Genomic DNA, 21,497 nt, shown 5'->3' with positions numbered 1-21,497 from the left:
GTGTGCACATTTACCAGTCATCAGAACCCACCATGCACTGTCATATTTATCAACCCTATAAAAATAACCTTGGAAGTTCAAAAATACCTGTATTTGGACACCAGTGTATAAGTCAATTGACTTAAGCTAGACCAAGCAGTACGTGAAATAAGTGAAGTTTCTCTCTAGGAATTTAGTGATTCTTTTTAAAATATAACCAGGCTCTTTGTGGAACTCCTGTTGATTCCCAGAGGTCTCTAGCCAAGCTGTCGTTCACTCCTCTGAAGCCTGCAGCCCATAAGTATTGCAGATTTTTGCTTCCCTTCAGGTCCTTTACAGTCTTTCTCTTCAAACTTTTGTTCTGTATTGTCTAAGCTAACGGTTAAAAATCTCAGTAATTGTCCCACAGAATAGTCCATAGGTGCTAATGATTTGATTTATGGTCATTTAATAGGATTTAGCCCTTCACAGAATACTATATAACTTAGAAAAAAATTTTCTTTGTTTAGTCTCTTCTCGTTAGAATGTAAGTTTCATGAAGGAAAGGATTCTATTCTGTGTTCTTCAAAGATATATACCAGGTATCTTGAATAGTGCTTGAATATCACATAATACGTTCTCAATTAATATTTTTGGCAAGAATTCCTGGGGGGACTTCCCTGGTGGTTCAGTGGTTCAGAGTTCGTCTTCCAATGCAGGGGGTGTGGGTTCAATCCCTGGTTGGAGAGCTAAGATCCCCCATACCTGGCAGCTAAAAAAACAAAACATAAAACAGAAGCAACATTGTAAAAAAAACAATAAAGACTTTAAAAATGGTCCACATCCAAAAAAAATCTTAAAAATTCATGAGGAAAAAACAACTATTCATGATGTCATCTCTGTTCTTTCAGATAAGAGTACTTAACATATAATCCTTTCTGAGTGCCTAAAATTTTCCAGACATTGTTTTAAGTATATGGGTTATCTCATTTCTTCTTCAAATTAACTTTTTAAATATGCTACTAGTATTATTTCCATTTTACAGGTAAGAAAACTAGAGTTTATAGAGATGAAGAACCTTCCTCAAAATATTGCTGATAGCATCAACAAGCTCAGACAGTTTGATTCCATGGCTCACATTCCTATCTACTATAGCATATGTTTTAAAGGTAGTTTCTATTTTGGCTAAACTGAAGAGTAATTCCAATGGTGGAAAATTTAGGCTAAAAGGAAAGGAGATTGACACATGGCAGGACAGGAAGGAAAATATTTCTGAAGCAGAAAATTCTTGTATTATGTCCTCTCACATGTTCCGTCAAGGCAGGTCCCCCTAGAGAGACTCTGTAACCTGGCATATCATGAGAGTTGACTTTATTGTCAATAACAGAATCTGAGCCTCTTCTGACTCTTTTTAACTAACAGTATTTTCCTCTCCTTACCTTTTTCAGCCAAGTTTCTTGACTAGAGATTGGGTAGATAAGCCCTTTGGAGAGGGTATGTGATACGCCTCATGCTGTACCAGGGCTAATCGGGTAGTGCAATGATAAACTAAGAGGGGGAGGCAGGCACACCAGTGAAGTAGCAGTTTCTTAGTCCAGGAGGGCAGTGTTTGAGCAGAGATAGTGCAGAAGAGAAGGATGACATTGTAGAGTTACAGGGCATAGAATTTGCCAGCTATTTGGAGAGGGAATAAAAGAATGAGGGAGACCTCAAATGTGACCCTGAGGGAAAGTTTCAGGGCATGCATGACAGGAAAAGTGGTGGTGATGTTAACAGAGGAACAGGATGGAAATAATATGTTTTCATTATATTTTCCTGAAATGCCAAGTCAGATTTGCTACCCGTGAGGGTTGAATAAAGACATTTTCATACATGCAAAGTCTCAAAAATGTAGCTCCCACGCAACTTTTGACAGAAAGTTTCTGACAGTTGTGTTCTGCCAAAATGAGGGAATGGACTACAAAAAGAGATATGGGATCTGGGAAAGGGGGGTTACAACACAGGGAAGAGGCAAGGTGAATCCCAGGATGACGGCAAAAGGTGATCCCAGGATGGCAGCTTTGTGATAGGCCAACACAGTCCAGATTGGAGCAGGTCAGAAGGCTCCAGGAGAAATTTCTTCAGTAGGATAAACTTGACAAAATATCAAATATATTTGTATATTCTGAGAGGAGATTTGTTTATCCAAAGAGAGGGTTAATTAATTGAAATATTGATCAGTATGTGGAAATTTGGAAAATAAAACATTAAATTTAGAGTAAACAAAAAATTACACAAGAATGGAAAATTAATCAGCACAGTACACGGTTCTGCTGGAAATAGATTTACATAGTATTATTATTGTAAATGCTAAATAGTAATCTAACATAAGTTTGTTCTACTGGGAGAATGCGAGAAGGGAAAAAGGAAGTGATGTGAAGAAGTGTGGGCAAAAAGAGCTAAATCTTCATTTTCTTATCACAATCAATAGTGACTAAAATAAAAAACAACAGCAAGAGCCATCATAAGTATTGATAAATTATTTAAAGACATGAAGGTAAAACAAAAGAATCAGCTAAAAGAGTTAAAAGTGTTTACCGCTGGATAAAATGAAAGGTGTGTGTGTGTGTGGGGTGATGACAGTCTACTTAAAAAAAATAACGTAGAGTTGTAGAATAACAAACCTTGTAGAAGTGTAGAATCTGTAAAATATCTGTATAACTTTGATAAAAAATAAAAACTAGACTTTGAAAGAAAGCAGAGGAGAAGGGATTAGTCTTAGCAAGATGGATGGATGATTACAATTAAGGATAAGATAATGCAGATGAAGGAGGTAGAAATTAGGAAACTTTAAGGAATTTTAATTCAGAGTATCTCTCATATTACCAGAAAGAGAATGAGCTAATGTCTTCTGCTGAAAAGTCAAAGCCCTTGAGTATTAGAACATGGTGGGTCAAAGAGGGAAGAAGACACTTTTTAAAAGGATTGCCATGCATCAGTTGAATCAAACTAACATTAGAGGGGGGAGGGAGAGGCATGGACTGGGAATTTGGGATTGGTAGATGCAAACTATTACATTTAGAATGTATAAACAACAAGGTCCTACCGTATACCACAGGGAACTATATCCAGCCTCCTGGGATAAACCATAATGGAAAAGAATTTTTAAAAAGTGTGTATATGTGTAAAACTGAGTCACTTTGCTGTACAGCAGAGATTGGCACAGCATAGTAAATCAACTCTACTTCAATTAAAAAAAAACCGAAATGAATAAACAAAAACTTGTCCAACAACAACAGCAAAACTAACATTAGAAAGCCTAAATCTGTAGGGTACTTTGTCAGTGAAAGTTCATGGTTTCCTATAGCAGCTGCAGTCTCTGAATGAAATAGCCAATAGGGAACTTGGAGACTTGTTAAGACGTGGAAAATGGTGAAGATGAACTAAAGGAAAGAAGACATGTTAGATTCCCAGTCCCTTAGTAGAAAGGCAAATGAAGTCAAATATGGGGAACATCATGGAAATTAGGAGCCATCAGGAGACTGGAGGTTATAATTCGACAGAAGAACAGAATGAGAGAAAAGGATGGAAGATTGATGTCAAAGATGGGAAATGCAGCTTTTAAGATTGTAGTGTAGAACTTCTTCAGGCAACAGCGAGGTAGGCGAACCCCCAGTCCAAATAGGCAGCCAGCAACAAGCAGGTCAACAGCAACAGGTGACACTGATGCAGCCACAGGGGAGGCCGAATCCCTAAGGCAGAAAGTCAGTCACATTGGCCTGAGATGTAAGACGTAGATGGAAAAACAACCAGTGAACCAAAGTACTCATGGTCCTTGCAAGAAGAGCACAACCCCAAACACGCTCACTAGAATTTGGTGCAGGCGAGTCACTCTAGTCAAGTCAGCAGCCCTGGAAATTGCCCTTAAGCTCGTGGTCTTGTGCTCACATTGTGCTGGGAATGCATTACTGCACTGCAAGCAGTTAATTAATCAAAGCGTGTAGCTTCTGAAATATGCAGATAAATTAGGAAGGAAAATTGAAACTGTGTTACGTGATTTTTCTCAATGATTAGAGTGTGTTCTAAAGAAACAGAAAAACAAATTGATTGCCGAAAACCATGTTAATGTGCTTTTAATTCACAAGGGTTAAGCATATAATGGTCAGGATATTGAAAGTTAAGGTTCTCATAGAAACATTAATTTGACAACATTATGCATACTAGGTGTGGGAGGTTTATATTTTATAACATTAAAAGCAGTAGGGAATATTATAAAATGTGACTCAGTTAAACAAAATAAAATAACAAATTCAGGGGAAAGTCATTAAACATGACTATGGGGAAAAAATTGTTTTGCAACCCCCAAAGAAGGTTGTAAAATTTAATTTTAGAACATAATGCCTTCAAATTTTAAAAAATGTTTTCAATGGAAATTAATGATTTTTACCAAAAATGAATTTCCCTAACATATTGTATATTCTGATATTAGTTTAGGCCTCTCATTTGCAGTCCAGATTTGATCCTAATAGACTAAAAGGAGAACTGACTGGCTATTACATGGCCTAGTTGATAAAGATTTTGGAGAGTGAAAATAAATTTAAGGGTTTGAAATACTTGAAATACTTTTTGTTTAGTTTATAGAGAATAGTATAGTATACATGTGAATAAGCCTGCCAGTGTACTAATACTTTGTTTACACATTTGCCTTCTGTGTACTTCTGCATACTGTTTGCATGTATGCATTACGAAAATTCCAATCTGACATGCAAAATGTCTTATGTAGGTGGCATAGAAAAAGAAAAGAAGCTTAAGGCATGTTCAGGGAAGGAAGTATTCCAGAAAACAAACCCACAGCCTTTAATATGTCTCTGTTTTGGTTCCCACCTCACAAACTGGATAGCAGGTCTGGGAGACTGACTTCTCCAGTGGAGCTGTACTGAGCCACAGGCTGCTGTTCCTGTCACCCTGGTCACAGAAGCTGTTTACTCTATAGGTGATGCAGGAAACAAGAGTGGTGGACCCATGCAGTAATCCCTTGGAGTGTGTCACCTCCCAATTCAGTCAGAATTAAAGGCAATAATGAAAGAAAGAAAGAAAGGAAGGAAGGAAGGAAGGAGGGAGGGAGGGAGGGAGGGAGGGAGAGAGGGAGGGAGGGAAGGAAGGAAGGAAGGGAGGAAGGGAGGGGGAAAGAAAGAGGGATGGAGAGAAGGAGGGAGGAAGGATACTATATTACTAACATAATACTAATTTAATTATTACTCAATTCTAATTATTATTTAGTTATTTAATTTTAAGTAATAATAAAGCCTTTCTTATCCTTTAAATCAAATATAAGCTATTATTTGGCACAAAATTAACAAATGGCAACAACCTCCCCCCCATAAAGGAGCAGATCATGAAAGTATAAAGGTAAATTGACATTTTGCTAACATTTCTATTCTCCATTGTATTTTATGTCATAGCAAAGCACTCTACAGAACAATAGAGGTCCATTCATGGAAGAGAGATATGTAAATTCCTGAGCTAGCAGACTCCTGGCCCAATATTCAAGCCACCTCTTCAAAAAGGGCACAATGGTCTGCATTTTTCACTGAAAAACCTATGCAGCCACATTCCATGGCAATGAACTCTTTATAAACTTGATGAAGAAAAATGCTTTGTATGTTTACTTTAATCTTAACCCCCTGCTATTTTCTGTTTCCAAACAAACAGAAGGACAAATGCAAACTGCCAACTCGCAGGATGTACAAACAAGTGTTATTGAATATTCAGAAGTATGGTGGTATTTCTAAAGTTCAGCAACAAATCACTTAGAGTCTTTCTTTTGTTTTTAATTTTCCTTATTCAGGCACCACAAGGCCACATAAGGAGGGTGAGGTTCCTGGAGTGGACTATATTTTCATCACTGTTGAAGATTTTATGGAATTGGAGAAAAGTGGTGCTCTCCTAGAAAGCGGGACTTATGAAGGTAAGCACAGCACTACTGCTGAATTTATTTCTCATCACATCACATTTTTCTCCTTTGTCTGAAATGCATTAGAACACCAGATTACTAATGTGCTGTTGTTTTGGTTTGAGAGCTTTAATGAGGTCACTTTAGAAGTGTATTTTGTAAAGAAAAATTAAAATATATCTGTGTTAATTCTACTCTTAAGATGCCAAGAGAAATGTGTACGTACATACCCATTGAAGTATCCTTGTGATCAGGATATCCTGAGGCTAAGCTGTGATCGTCCAGATAAATTATCTTCATCTCTAGGTAGCATCTAAAGAGCACAGGGCTTGAGTTCCAGTCCTGTCACTACCTCTGTGTAGTTTTCTCCGGTTGCTTCACTTCACTTGCCTTTACTTGCCTGTCATGCAAAATGATGGTGTAGGAAAATATGATCTGTGGATGAACTCCAAAGCTCTACCACACGTTTCCTTGTGTGCCCGTGTCAAACATGAACAAATGAAATTAAAACCTTGAAGGTGGGACATATGATTCAGTGGAAAAAGCACTGTAACCTAAGCCAGAATCTGCTTCAGTTCCAAACCTGGCTTTACTACTTACCCACTATGAATATTAAGTAACCCAGTGAGTATCTCTGAACCTCAGTAGTCTTATCCATAAGAGGAGAAATGATAGCGTTGAAAAATACAAATAAATAACATGCTTGCATGTATATGTTCAAGTAACATCTACATGTATGTAGTTTATGTCTGATGAAGTTACAGATCTGTGTCTGTATAATGAAATTTTAAAGTAATATAACTAAAAAACAGTAGAAAATAATACCTTTATTCTTATGTCACAGTTACTGTACGTGTAAACTATATTTATATGTATTATTACATCCAAAGGTGAATCTAGTGTTACTGAACTGCAGTTAATAGTGAGTGATATTCAAAGCAAAACTCATATGCATTGCTGCTTAGCCCATCAAATGTCAGAGGTCCACCATGAGCAACCAAACTGGGTTTGTAACAGCTGGCCCTCCTCTTCCTCCTTCATTTACTTGTAGAGGCCCAGTGGACTATAGTATAGTTATTTAAGAACTCCGTATTTTTAAGTTGTTAGAAGTATTAAAATCTCTTTTTACTTCACACTCCTAAGGCAATTTAGGCTGACACATGTGCCTAAGTTATGGGTCAGACATTTAGTTGCTTATTTCCACATTCATAGGACATAGGCAAAAATACCCAAGAAAAGAAAATGGTTTTATATGAGTGTTGTTTCCTCTTCTAATTGTCAAAAATGAATGATAGTGAAGATTGATTGAAAATATTATATTTATTGCAGTATAGTTGTTTTACAGTATTAATTTCAGGTTTTCACAGCATAGTGATTCAGTATTTTTATACATTATACTCCATTAAAAGTTATTACAAGATAATGCCTATAATTCTGTGTGCTATGCAATATATTCTTGTTGCTTATCTGTTTTATACATAGCAGTTAAATGAAAAAGCTGTGTTGATCATATAAGCTGCCTTAAATTATCTATGAAAAATAACTTATAAATATAGAAAATAATGATATCAAAGAAGTCAGAGTAAATTGACAATAAATTGTGTAGTATGTTTTCCCGTGGGCTTTGCAACATGATTTAGTGGCATTCATTAGTTTACATGTCTGCTAATAATAATGCCTTTGTATTTAGTTACCGTATTTAAATGTCATATATATGTAGCAAAGAACAAATGCCTTAATATCCACAAGCATTCCAAGAGTAGCATGATTAACAAATATGACCTTTCCTTTCTTTTTTTTGTTAAATAAAGATTGTATTAACTGTATAGAAAGTGAAAAAATTAAATCCCATGTTCATGTTAAATTTCCTGTATTCTCATGATAAACTAGATGTCATGAAGTTTAATATCAATATTTAAAAATAAAGCCTAGCTTAAATTTTAGGTTTCAGTTAAATTTTGAGGGAAGTTTCCTGAAACCATACAAACATAACCAAGTTTTGTGAGTTGGGGTGGGTTATCCTGAATCTCCTTCAGACGTTTTTTCAGCACTGAGAGTAGAGTTGGCTAAATTGGTGCCAAATTGTTAATTGCCCAAGCATGCATAGAGCTGATCTTTGAATAATACGGCTGATTTACACACATGACTCTGGAGAATCAATACTATTATTTACAGATACATACTGTGTACTTGGATAAATAAGAAGCTCTTTTCTCAGTTCACATAACCATCTGGGTGGACACCTAGGGAGCCTTCTCAAATCTCAGAATCTTCAGATTTTCCAACAGTTACAGCTGAGGAACCAGTAGAATTGGCCTTCTAATAAAAATCACTGCTGTTCCTTCAGTATTAATCACTAGCTCCAGACTCAGAGCTACCTGAGTTGTGTTATTAATGTGTTATTCATCAAGGAAGCCTAGGGAATGCCTTTTCTGCTGTTGGTGCTTTCAGAACATACAGAGTAACAATCATGTACTACTCAACTAGTTAAAGAAGGACCTCAGAGCTTTCATATTTGTCAAACTTTCATGATATCACTCTCTCATAAAATAATAAAATACCAGTTTCTCTGTTATATGTTCTCCCTTCTGCAGTGTTTTGGGCCATTGTTGTCCTTCCTCCTCCTTGCTAGATCATTCTCATGCTTTCTCAGTACTCTTTAGAGCTCTCAGCCAGGCTAGAAAATTCATTTCTGATATCTGTGAATCCACTAAAGAAATTAAAAAGAAATTAAGTTCCTCTGAGCATTAAGGTCACAGACCTGTTAACCATGTAGGATCCTTAAGACTGATATACGTATGTATATACTTCTGTCTTGTTGTCAATAATTCTAATTTTAATCTGGAATTTGTCCTTTGATTAGAAACGAGTTAGACTATCCTGAATTGTAGTTCTGCTTCTTAGAAACTGGCCCAAAGTCCTTGCTCCAGAAGAACAATTCTGTTATCACCAGAGGCTGCAAGGAAGGCCTTAATATGCTTGTGTTACCTTCTACAGTTAGGCCACATGCCGCTAGGCAGAATTTTAGCAGATTCTTAAAAGGCTTTTTCTGCATCACCAACCCCTCATCTAGTATGAGCACCTCATTTCAGTTTGTTATACAACAGCTGCTGAATGGCTCTGCATGTAAATGGCCCAGAGGACTTGACTCTAATGGACCATCAGGTGTTGGTAAAGACTCTTCCATGACTTGGATGACCTCATCTTCATCTTTTCATATTCAGTCAGGTTGAAAATTAATATAACAAGGCCTAGTGACAAGCCTGACATAACCTCAAGTACCAGGAAGAACACCATGAACCTTCCTGTCAGGACTGAAGATGTAGGCTTCATGTGAAACACAGACCACAGAGCTCTGTGGATGAATGCAGACAATTCCTTTGGGATTAAGGTCACATGCAGGTATAAATGTGACACTGCGAGGTAGAATTAAATAAGTAGGTTTGGTTATCTAAAGGTTAAGTACTCTAAGTACCTGGAAGGAAGCAGTGCCCTTGGGAACTGTCTGAAGTGCTGAATTACCCAGTCACTGACCACTCCCACTGCCTCATCCTGCGTTCTGAATGACATCTTTAACAAACCCATGTCCCCTGAGCTGCACCTGCACTCTTATTTCATTTAATTCATCTAGTGAGATCATCCACAGTCATATTCCAGAGCAGCAGTTCTGTTGTAACATTTGCTATCATATTTTGCTGTTCTGCTTTTAAATCGAAACAAAGCTATCTTTCTGTCTACTGAAGAAACCCTTAAAGTTTCTTAAAGTTAAAGGTTTTCTTTAAATAGATGTAAGCTCAATTGTAATAGTCCTTCAGTTTTTAAGAGGACCAAATCAAACCCAGCAAGTTATTAGGGCATCTGTAGAATATAGTGCAAATATGGCACTCACCTTCACCTTGATACTGTGGTTTGTCCTACTCATGGACCTTAATGTATATGGACTTGAGCCAACTGTAAACAGCCCACATAGTTTCTTAAACAATTTTATTACAAGGACTCTGAAATTCAAGTTTTCTCACAACTGTACATAAATGAGTGCTGTTCTTCCTGGTATAGCACATACAATCCTATAAAATTTTAAGTATTAAGGACAAATAATTTTCTAGGAAAATAAGCCGATAACTCCTATGATGAGAGAAGAGATACAACAAATTTTACATAAATCCATTTAATTTTACTAACTAAAATCCACATCTACTTTTTTTAGTATGACCTTTGGGCATTTATTATTGAAATTTTGAATCTATTTCCAATCAAGATAGCACTGGTGACAGAGAGATGATCAATCCAATAAAAAATCATTATTAGTACTATAAATAGTCTTCAGAAAAACCATTCTTCTATCAGTCCAAGTTTCTATCCACTGAAATGTAAATATTTCCTGAAGGGCAGATCAATGCTTCAATTGATGCTAAGATTGCTCTCATTCCAGGAGACCAAAAAAGAGATAAAATGTCATTGTTTCTCTTTCCCTTATACTCTATTATAAGAGAAAATTTTTACTAAGTAAGTAATAACCTCCACAACAACAGTAGATTCTTGGAGCTTGCAGTTAAAAGGGTCCAGCTATTATTACATATTGTAAGATTTTTTTTCTTTTGATATTTTCTTCTTTTTCTTTTGGCAATTTTCCTATTGTGGAAGATTCTAAGCCGTGCATTTGGGTGTTCATTTTAGAAACACTAAACACTTGCACATAAAATTCAGTATGTGTTTATTTGACCAGTAAAGGAAAAACACATTTAGTGAAGTTTTACACCCCTTTGAGATCTTACAATGCCAGAGGTTTTTTTTGTAAGTGGTTCATTATGTGTTCAAAGGTATTTGCAGAGAGCATATGATTTTTGCATGCTGCTTTGCTCCTGTGTATGGCACTAAGACTGGAAGTGTTACTGTGCATTAAAATGTGATAAAATTCCCTCTTGGTTTGGGACTTTTGTAAGCCCAGCTTTTTCCAAAGCATGTCATGCAAATACCTATTTCTAAGTACTCTTTTTTTCCCAAAAGGAACTAGAAGGAACAGACCAATCAATTAACTAATTTAATATTATCATATAAATTATAACTTGAAGTCCGAAGTCAAGGAAAATATTACCTAAACTGCAATGTTAACCAGTTTCCTGTTAGTTCTATATTTTTTTGTTCAGTGTAGCTGAAAGGAACAGGACCAACCTTTTTGGAGTATATCATTAAAATAAAGCCAGTATTCTTGGGCATAAGACTCACTTCTTTGACTCTCTCACAACCCATAATGATATTAGGTAAAGCTGAGGATTCCAAAACTGTGATATTTGAGGTTTCCTTAATTTCCCTCAAGTTTGTGTCTTTAATTACAATGATTTTCTAACTCCTGTACACATCCTTTATAAATTTTTATCGGAAACAAATTGAGATTTCACATGAAATAAATATCATGCCCCTCATTTAGTGGGAAGAAAACCTGCATGACTTTAAAATTTTTACTTATATTTCTCTTCACTACTTCAACAAGCAGAACCTATTTGCCTTTGCTGATTGGGTGAATATTTTCGCCTCTGAGTTGTTTTTCTGAGTGGACAAAAATGGATAACAATATTGATAATAAATATTTTATAATGTTTATTTGTGTATTGCTGCAGCTGTGAATATATATTGAAAAATATTTACTGGATCTTACAATTCCATGACTAACGAAGACAGTAAATTCACTCATTCCACACGATCGATTCTTGATCAAATTGATTACAACAGTCTTCTGCATGAGAGTTCATGTTTCTCTAAAATAGCATCAACATAGTGATGATCAATGGCTCTTGCCATTAGTCTTAGATTAGACATATAGACCTTCCTAAAGGAGAAGTTTCATTTACTCCAGTTATTCTCAGTGATGCCCTAATGTCCCCTTCCTGTCAAACTTTTTTCAGAGACTTGTTTCATACATTAGTTATTTGAAAACTATAACCTAACATCCTACTCTACAAAAGCTATTTTTATATCTGAATTTCAAATCTGAAAAATAAAACTTCCTGAGACATTCTTTCCTTATCCATATTTCTGATCTAATAGACAGTGGAGTCTAGAATCTGATAAACCACAGATCTTTTATTTCTCTCAGGGGGAATAGAAATCATCAAAAAATAGGAAAGGTGTGTCCTAATTTTTATTACTAAATACTGTATTTCAGAACATTGATCTCAATCTCCAACAAACTTACAGTAGATGTAGATGGTTTTATGAATTGTTTTTATAAACTGCAACTTTCATTCATCCTGTGCACAAAACAATATCTGAAACGTTGAGGCTTCCATTGATCGTGCTGCAAAGTATACAGATACATTGAGTGCTTTGATTAAAAATTAGTCAAACTAAAAAAAAAAAAAAAATTGGTCAAACTGTAACTGAAGTAACAGTTCTCAAAAATACCCTGCTGTCCTTATATTTAAAAGCAATCATGTTGTATAAGATTCATACCACATGAATTTGTGCCATGTAAGATTCATATATATGAATTCATACCATATAAGATTCATACCATATGAAAGCTCTTCCTTATTGAAGGCTTCAAACTCTGACAATTATGGAAAATCATTCATAACATTAGGTTAAAATTTAATATGCGAAGCAGTTAGTCCCTCTTTATATAATAATCGGCTGTCTTAGATCTGTTATGGGCTGTATGTGTATGAATGTAACAGCAAGATAAAATTAGGATCAAGTGGTCAACATATCTTGTCTGCATGGGATTTTCTCCATAAAAATTAATTCTTAAAGACACAAAGTATGAATTTTTAGGGATCAGTAAAAACAGAAATTGATACTTGTTATTAGTTATAACAAAATGGGAAGTTATACTGTCGTCAGCCTATTTATATTAGCTATTCTGGCTTCCTTTCTGTTCCTCAAACAGAACAAGCACATTCTCATCTACTTGGGATCTTGAATTTGTCATTTCATTTTCCTAGACTACTTGTCTTCCAAATAACCACATATTCCTTTTTCTTACTTTGAGATATTCATCTAAGAATCTTAAGGAAACTCTTACCTGACAACCTTATCCAAAATAACACCTGCTGACATTCTCCATCCCCTTCCTCTGATTTCTTTTCTTTTAATTAATTATTTATTTATTATTTATTTTTGGCTGCATTGGGTCTTTGTTGCTGAGCGCGGGCCTTCTCTAGTTGCGGTGAGCGGGGGCTGCTCTTTGTTGTGTTGCACGGGCTTCTCATTGCGGTTGCGGAGCACGGGTTCTAGGCACGCAGGCTTCAGTAGTTGCAGCACGTGGGCTCAGGAGTTGTGGCTCGCGGGCTCTAGAGCGCAGGCTCAGTAGTTGTGGTGCATGGGCTTAGTTGCTCCGCGGCATGTGGGATCTTCCCGGACCAGGGCTCGAACCCGTGTCCTCTGCACTGGCAGGGAAGCCCTAATTTATTTTCTTTATTGTACTTTATTGTACTGACTATAACTGAAAATGCATTCTGTGTCCATTTGTTTATTTGATTATTGTCAGTGTCCACCCACTAGAATGGAGACTTCTCAAGAGGTCAGATAATTTGAACCACTGCTAATTCTTGATCTTAGAATGGTTCTGGTACCTAGGAAGCACTCAGTGAATATAAATTGAATGAATGCCTAAGTTCCTTCCTTGAAGCAAACAATGGGAACCCCTTAATCCCTATGTAGAAGTTCAAACAGAATTGAAACCCTGGAACACATCTACTTCCTAATTCAGAATGCTCTAGGTCAGAAGTTTAGAGCTGCAGCATCAATTTGGCTTCAGAATCTTGTCCTAGATTACCTTGTATTATAATTGTAATCATTTTGTTCTTGTCTTAAATCTCGTTGTTAACCTCATGGGTCCCTGTTCTGAGTTCCCATACCTGTTTTTCTCTCAATAACCTCTACACTGTGACACTTTGTCCAGAATATAGTTCTTATCTTTCTGTGGCCATTCCCTGTAGTCTGGTTTTCACTGCAGTGATTCACTGTTGGTCAGGTTTCCGGAACTGAAAGCCTAGTAAACTTAGTCAAGAAAACGGTATCTTCCAGTAAACCTCCCCCACCCCACCAGCTCCACCTCCCAAGTTCCATTGACGGTACCACCTACATACTTCTTGAACTAATAATTACCCTGTCTTATAACTCCTGTCTTTGTTCATGCTTGCTTTAATCTTTTTCAAAAGCCTTACAAAGACATTCTTGATTTCTCTACCTCTAGTATAGAAAGTCAGTAGAGAGTTGGAGAACAGAAGTAATGAGGCCAAACCTACAGGAGAGATAGAAAGGTCCTGGGATATGGGGCTTCCCTGGTGGCGCAGTGGTTGAGAGTCCGCCTGTCGATGCAGGGGACACGGGTTCGTGCCCTGTTCCGGGAAGATCCCACATGCCGCGGAGCGGCTGGGCCCGTGAGCCATGGCCACGTAGCCTGCGCGTCTGGAGCCTGTGCTCCGAAACGGGAGAGGCCACAGCAGTGAGAGGCCCGCGTACCGCCAAAAAAACCCCCCAAAACCAAAAAAAGGTCCTGGGATATATTGGAAAATATGCAAATTCAGAATGTTATTTTAAAACAAAGGAACTAGTATGTGTGTTCTCTCAAAGAAATGTGAAGGCATTCTAATTAACATGGACATATGGTACTTGGTAAAGTATAAGAGAGCATGAGTTTGTTTATTATTCTTTTATTCTTAGGAGGCTTAATGGAAAGGAAATGAAAATCAAATTTTATTCAATTATTAATTATACATTGCTAATAAGATTTCTACTCCCACTTCACCTTTCTCTCTCTTTCTTTCTCTTTTACATTAGGATGGCTTCTTTAAATTTTCTTACAATAGGTGAAAGTTTGATTCCTTTCATTAAACAGTTAATGGGTAAAATGATAATTCTGAAAAATTTATATTTTAAATTTGATTACTGATGGTAAACCAAATACTTAACACAACATGAAGAGTCAATAAACAAAAAAGTTTTAAACAATATATAGGAAGCTCAAACTGACATGAACCTTATGATAGGTAAATAAAAGGTAAAGATTTGATTAAAATTTTTCCACTGAGCTTTCTTTCTTTTACTCCCCTACCTCCATGACATATCTGAGGATATTACAGCAGGGGACTTGCATTTACCTAGAGAAACCTGTCCTTTGGCATTGTGACCTGATATTGGGGGGTGCTGTTTCCCAAAAGGATCTCTTCCCTCAGGGCTAGCCCATAAGAACAGAAAGGCTCTCCAGGCCAGATCCCTCATGATCCTTCCCAGAAGGATTAGATACTTCTGACTTCTGCTCCCAATCTCTGAGGGTGAGAGTCAATCGTTTCCATAAAACTTCCAGAGAAAAATCTTCTGATGCAGCCATCTGGTTTCTCTGGAGATGAAGCAAGTATTATTATACTTGAAGTGAAGTATAACCCACTGCAACAAGGGCATTTCCTATCATTTCTACCTTCAAGTATGTGCAGGAATATCCATTTTACAAATAATATTTGCAGATTTGTTAACTTTAACTTCTTTCCTCCCTCTTCCCCTATCTTCCCTCAATTTAATAAGAGTCTCCCATTTAGGGTAAAATGTAGCAGCAAATTAGAAGAAGATGCGTGCAATGGTTTATGTGAGGGAGGGATGGGAGAGGATGGAGACTCCTAGAGGCCGGCATGCTGACAGCCTCACAGGGGTTTAGGACAGGGGAAAAGTACAAAAAATGTACAGATGAAATTTAAAAACCAGAGTCGTCTAGGGTCATTTGTTATAGTGGGAGCAGTCATCAGTCTCCCAGATGACAGCAGAGTATTGCAACCCAGCACAGCTATTGATTTTCCTAATAATGACCCTGAGCTATCCAGAAAAGGTTAAGGTATATGCAAAAACATAATATTTGAGAAAGATTTGCTTCAAAGGTGATTAAAATTTAAAAGTTTCAACTTCTAAAGGGGAAAGGCTAGACTATTCACCTAAGTAGAGTACTACACTCCCTGAAAATGCCAAGCAAATGGAACACATATCTTGTTATAAAATATTTTAACTATCTTCTGTCTAGAAGCAATTTATAATATGCATTCAAATTTATATTCAAATTAACATGATTAAACTATCGATAATTAATTTATGAATGTATTCTATAAATGCAGATAAACCTGATGTTCTTATATGCCCCAAACATTTTAGGCACATATAAATATACTTCAGAAAAATGACTAGATTGTAATGAAGTTGGAAACAACATATTCTTTGGCCCCAATAATGTTTGTCATTTTTTGAATATGTTAGATTTAAAATAGATCTATAAAACTATCAGTGCATTACCAAACTGTTAAAATCAATGTATCAATAAAATGCACATTTACAAGTTCATCTGCTCTTTTTTTAAATCTTAACGTACTAGTTTGTAGATTTTTTTTCATTTTTTGAGACACCCACCTGTCCCCCAGGAATCTTAAGGAGTGATAGCTGCAGGCTACTTTTTCAAAGCCTATATTTACAACTTGGGGGGTAAATAATACATCATTATCTTGGTTTATTTTCATGAAAAGTTCACCTTCAGAGAGTGTTATATATACTCATCTTAGAAGCAAAACATATTAATCAGAAGTTAAAGATATCCTGCACTGGGAAGCTTTCTTGCAACATTATGTTATCATGTTTTTCCTTCACATTCTTGGTCCTGCCTTTGCACTAACCTTCATTTTAGTACTCTTCTTGCTTGTTTTCCTTTTAATATTTAGCTCCTGTAATATTGTTATTCTCTCACAATTTAGGTTTTCTTTTTGCTGATCTTTCAAGAGTTTTGTTTATACCAGCAGCCCACTGACACTATTCTCTTTCTTTATTCTTGCTTTGTTTACCTTTTGATTTCTCCTGAAAATTGAGAAGCCTACATGGATCCTCTGCTGTGTTCCTACTCTGTGTCCTAAAAATCTTCCTCTTTTGGGATATGCTACATTTTATACTTCAAATGGTTTTATATCTTGGCCCTGGATCTTACATTTCAATTCTTTTTTTTTTTTTTTTTTTAACCTGTATAGCTATAAGGAACAATGAGAATAATGGAGATGATATTTATAAATGTTCCCACAAGGCAATGACTTGTTGAATAGAGTGGAAATTTAACTAAAATGACTTCTCTGTCCTGCATAGGAAGCAACACTGTCTTAGAAATGGGCATGCTCGTGGGAGTTTTGTTCAAACACAAGTTGTATGGTTTGTCATGGTGTATGTCTAAAAACTGATGTAATTTACCCCAATTCACTACACTTTTCATGTTATTCAGTAAGTCCAGTGGTATATTGGAATCTGCCCTCTTGGCAAATGGGTCCTACATACTTAATATTTGCTTGAATGGAAAAAATTATTTCAATTGATATTTATCTCATGTTCTCGTTATAATTTAATAAATTACATCATATCCCGTAGTTTAGTAAATATAACATTTTCTTCTTTTATTATTCTTTCATCTTCAAATCCTTATCCTGTTATCTACACAGGCCTTCTTAGTAGTAATTAGGAGGCTATTAGGGGGAATAAAAATGTTTGTCTCTGAGTATATGAAAATACTGAGCTAACAAAGGAAGAGAAGCACTTTATTTTCATTTATTCTTTTTTTCTTATTTTATTCTTTTTTTTCCCCTAAGAAATGCCTTTTAAGTGAATAAAGCTCAAATGCAGGTGCTCTAATCGGCAGCATCCAGTCCTTCCTGTGTCATCGTCCCCATCCCCCCCCTCTTTAATTTAAAATTTTACTTCATTTTTAAACCATCCCCTGTGAATACTCATTCTCATCTCAGAGAAACACATCCCATGTATTCTTGTTGCTTATTACTTTCTATTCTTGAGTATTCTTACAGTTACCGTTGATTTAATTCTATTATATGTAATTTGAGACCACACTTGCTCCTTGGTAGACTCCAATAACTTCTTATTATAGAATTGGATTCAAAAATAATATTTAATAGAATTGTTTATATCCTTCCAACATGGGTTTGCAGTAACTTGAAAAGTATTTTTGTTTATGTGTTTCATTTGAATCTTACATAACTCCTCTATTAATGAAAAAATGCATCCTCATGGCATCTATTTTTCATAAACAATAGTAGAAGTAGAAATCATATGAGAGAGTAGAACGTTCCCAAGAGTGCATGAAAGTAGATCACGGCTGCCTCAAAATAAGAAAATATTGATCAAGATCTTGCCAAAGGTAACAAAATACATTAAATGTGAGCATGAAAATATTGAGACAGCAGGTTGAAAAGCTGGTGTTTGGGTTTTAAAAGGAAGATGCTGGCGCGGGGGGACTATCAGGTTGCTAGAGAGGGAACTGGCTTTGACAGGCCTTGCTAAGGCAGGGTAGATTCAAGTCCTAAAATAGTCATTTGCAACTTTTTTGTGCTAGCAGTGTACTTTCAAGTACAAGAATTATTGGCACTTGAAGGAATTAAATAGAAGTATACTACTGCAATGTTCAGAGCTGGGTGATTGTCTGAGGGAGTGGTTTGCATCCAGGCTGCACCTGAGTGTTCCAAAAAGTTCTGGTCTCTTAGATGTCAACTAAATCATACCACCATGCCCATCATATTTTCTGAAAAATAACACTAGAACAGAATCTATCTCATTTGCAGCCAAAAAAAAAAAAAAAGGTCTAAAAATGTATTAAAATACAAAGAATAGCTAGTGAAGGGCTGACTGCAGTGCTCCAGAGAAACAAGGCATTGGTGGGGAGCAACTGTGGCCTAGAGGAAGCCAAGAATTATTTGTTCAAGTATGCATTTGAGGCCTAGGAATTGCAAGGCCAAATGCTAATCTTGGATTTGTCTTGAACTTCATGTGGGACTGAAAGAGCTCTAGGATTACATGAGCACTGTGTTTAAATGACTGATGAGTGGGACATCATAGAGAAATGAGACTTGTTCTGTGTGACCTTAAAGAGTGGGACTAGGACAAGTAATAGATAAAGAGACAAAGATTGTGGTCAGATATAAAGAAATACTATCTAATAACCAGGGCTGATGAAATAATAAACTCAGTGCATTGGTAAATAGTTGCTGGGATTGCCAAACATCAGCTAAGAACTCTCTTGTAGGGTTGTTCTAACTGGGATACACAAATGGATAAACACTTAGGCTGAAATAGCTACAACATCAAAAGGTCAAAAACAGTACCAGATGTGACGATTAATTTATGTGTCAATTTGACTGGACCTTGGGATGCCTAGATATCTGGTTAAACATTGTTTATGGGTGTGTCTACAAACGTGTTTCCAGAATAGATAAGCATTTGAATTGGTGAATTCAGTAAAGCATATTGGCCCTCCCAAAGCACCAGTCAACATGTTGAGAGTCTGAGTAGAAGAAAGAGGTGAAGGAGGATTGAATTTGCTCTCTGCCTGACTGAGTTGGACATCCATCTTCTCCTAACACTTGGTACTCCTGGTTTTTAGGCCTATGTATCCTATTTGTTCTTTCTCTAGATAATGCTGACTAATACACTAGGCTTCATGCTTTGCATATGCTATCTGTAATTTTCACAATGTTTCTTCCATGAAAGTATTATTCTAATGCTTTTTACAAGGAGGAATCTGAAGCTCAAAGATGTTTAGTAATTATAAGAAGTCTCTCAGGTAGTAAATGACAAAATTGAAATTGCTTCCAGCCTTGTTTGACACAAAGTCTGTGCTTGAAGGAACATTTTCCCATTGGGAAAGTATTCAGTCAATGTAATGTAAGGCCTAATTAGGAAAATAATTTCCTTTACAATAGCACCAAAAAGAATAAAATACTTAAAAAAAATTAAGGAAGTGAAAGACCAGTCTACAGAAAACTACAAAACATTGATGAAAATATTTTAAAAAGACATAAACAAATGGAAAGATATTCCATATTCATCAATTTTGGAAGATTTAATATTGCTAAAACATCCAAACTATCCAAAGTGATCTACAGATTCAGTGCAATCCCCATCAAAATCCCAATATCATTTTTTACAAAAGTAGGAAAAAACAATTTTATAATTCAAGTGGAACCACAAAAGACCACAAATAGCCAAGTCAATCCTTAGAAAAAAGAATGATGTTGGAAGCATCACTCTTCCTGATTTCAAAATACATAAAAAGGTTAAAAGAATCAAACAGCATAGTACTGGCATAAAGACAGACATATATACCAACGGAACTGAATAAAGATCCCAGAAATAAATCTACACATGTATAGTTAACTGATGTTCGACAAGGCTGCCAAGAATATAAAGAGTAAAGCATGGTTTCTTCAACAAATGGTGCTGGGAAAACTGGATATCCATATGCAAAAGAATGAAATTGGACCATTATCTTTTTAAAAAATTTTTATTTACTTTATTTGTTTATTTTTGGCTGTGTTGGGTCTTCGTTGCTGGCGCGGGATTTTTCTAGTTGTGGCAAGCAGGGACTACTCTTTGTTGCGGTGTGCGGGCTTCTCATTGCGGTGGCTTCTCTTGTTGTAGAGCATGGGCTCTAGGCACACGGACTTCAGTAGTTGTGGCATGCGGGCTCAGTAGTTCTGGCTCACAGGCTCTAGAGCACAGGCTCAGTGGTTGTGGAGTACAGGCTTAGTTGCTCCGCGGCATGTGGGATCTTCCCGGAGCAGGGCTCAAACCCATGTCCCCTGTATTGGCAGACAGGTTCTTAACCACTGCACCACCAGGGAAGTCCTTGGACCATTATCTTATACACAAAAAATAACTCAAAATGAATTAAAGAATTAGACATGTGATTTGAAACCATAAAACTAGGAGAAGAAAACATAGGGGGAAAGCTTCATGACATTGATCCTGGCAATTTCATGAATGACACCAAAAGCCCAGGCAACAAAAACAAAAAACCAAGTGAGACTACATCAAACTAAAAACCTGCACAGCAAAGGAAATCATCAACAGAGTGAAAAGGCAACCTACTGAATGGGAGAGAGTATTTTCAAAGTATATATCTGATAAAGGGCTATATCCAAAATATATAAAGAACTCATACAACTCAATAGCAAAACAAACAAACAAACAAACAAACAAAAACACTGATTTAAAAATGGGTAGATCTGAATAGACATTTTTCCAAAGAAGACATACAGATGGCCAACAGGTACATGAACAGATGCTCAGTGTCATTAATCATCAGGAAAGTGCAAATCAAAACCACATGAGGTATGACCTCACACCTTTTGGAATGGCTATTATTAAAAAAGACAAGAAATGACAAGCACTGAGGAGCTGGAGGAATCAGGCTCCTTGACTTCAGACTATACTACAAAGTTACAGTCATCAAAACAATATGGTACTGGCACAAAAACAAAAATATAGATCAATGGAGCAGGATAGAAAGCCCAGAAATAAACCCATGCACCTGTGGTCAATTAATCTGTGACAAAGGAGGCAAGATTATGCAATGGAGAAAAGACAGTCTCTTCAATAAATGGTGCTGGGAAAACTGGACAACTATATGTAAAAGAATGAAATTAGAACATTCTTTAGTACCATACAAAAAAATAAACTCAAAATGGAATAAAGACCTAAATGTAAGACTGGATACTATAAAATATAGTATATATATTTTATATATAGTATATATAAATATATACTATTTATAAATATATACTATATATAAATATATAATATATAA

At 36.2% G+C, this 21,497-nt stretch overlaps 1 protein-coding gene across 1 annotated transcript in view; it reads left to right on the top strand.

Annotated features, from left to right (window-relative positions):
• The window catches only part of MAGI2 (membrane associated guanylate kinase, WW and PDZ domain containing 2), a 1,340,884-nt gene that overhangs the window by 739,538 nt on the left and 579,849 nt on the right, over window positions 1–21,497 (top strand). Inside the window, exon 3 of the mRNA XM_029233155.1 lies at window positions 5,786–5,905. Coding sequence (XP_029088988.1) covers window positions 5,786–5,905 — 120 coding nt within the window. The remainder of the gene's footprint in view (window positions 1–5,785; window positions 5,906–21,497) is intronic.

Source organism: Monodon monoceros, unplaced genomic scaffold, assembly GCF_005190385.1.
Source record: "Monodon monoceros isolate NGI ecotype Baffin Bay Population unplaced genomic scaffold, NGI_Narwhal_1 Super_Scaffold_2, whole genome shotgun sequence".
Classification (NCBI taxonomy): domain Eukaryota; kingdom Metazoa; phylum Chordata; class Mammalia; order Artiodactyla; family Monodontidae; genus Monodon; species Monodon monoceros.
This window is presented reverse-complemented; position numbering and strand designations above follow the sequence as displayed.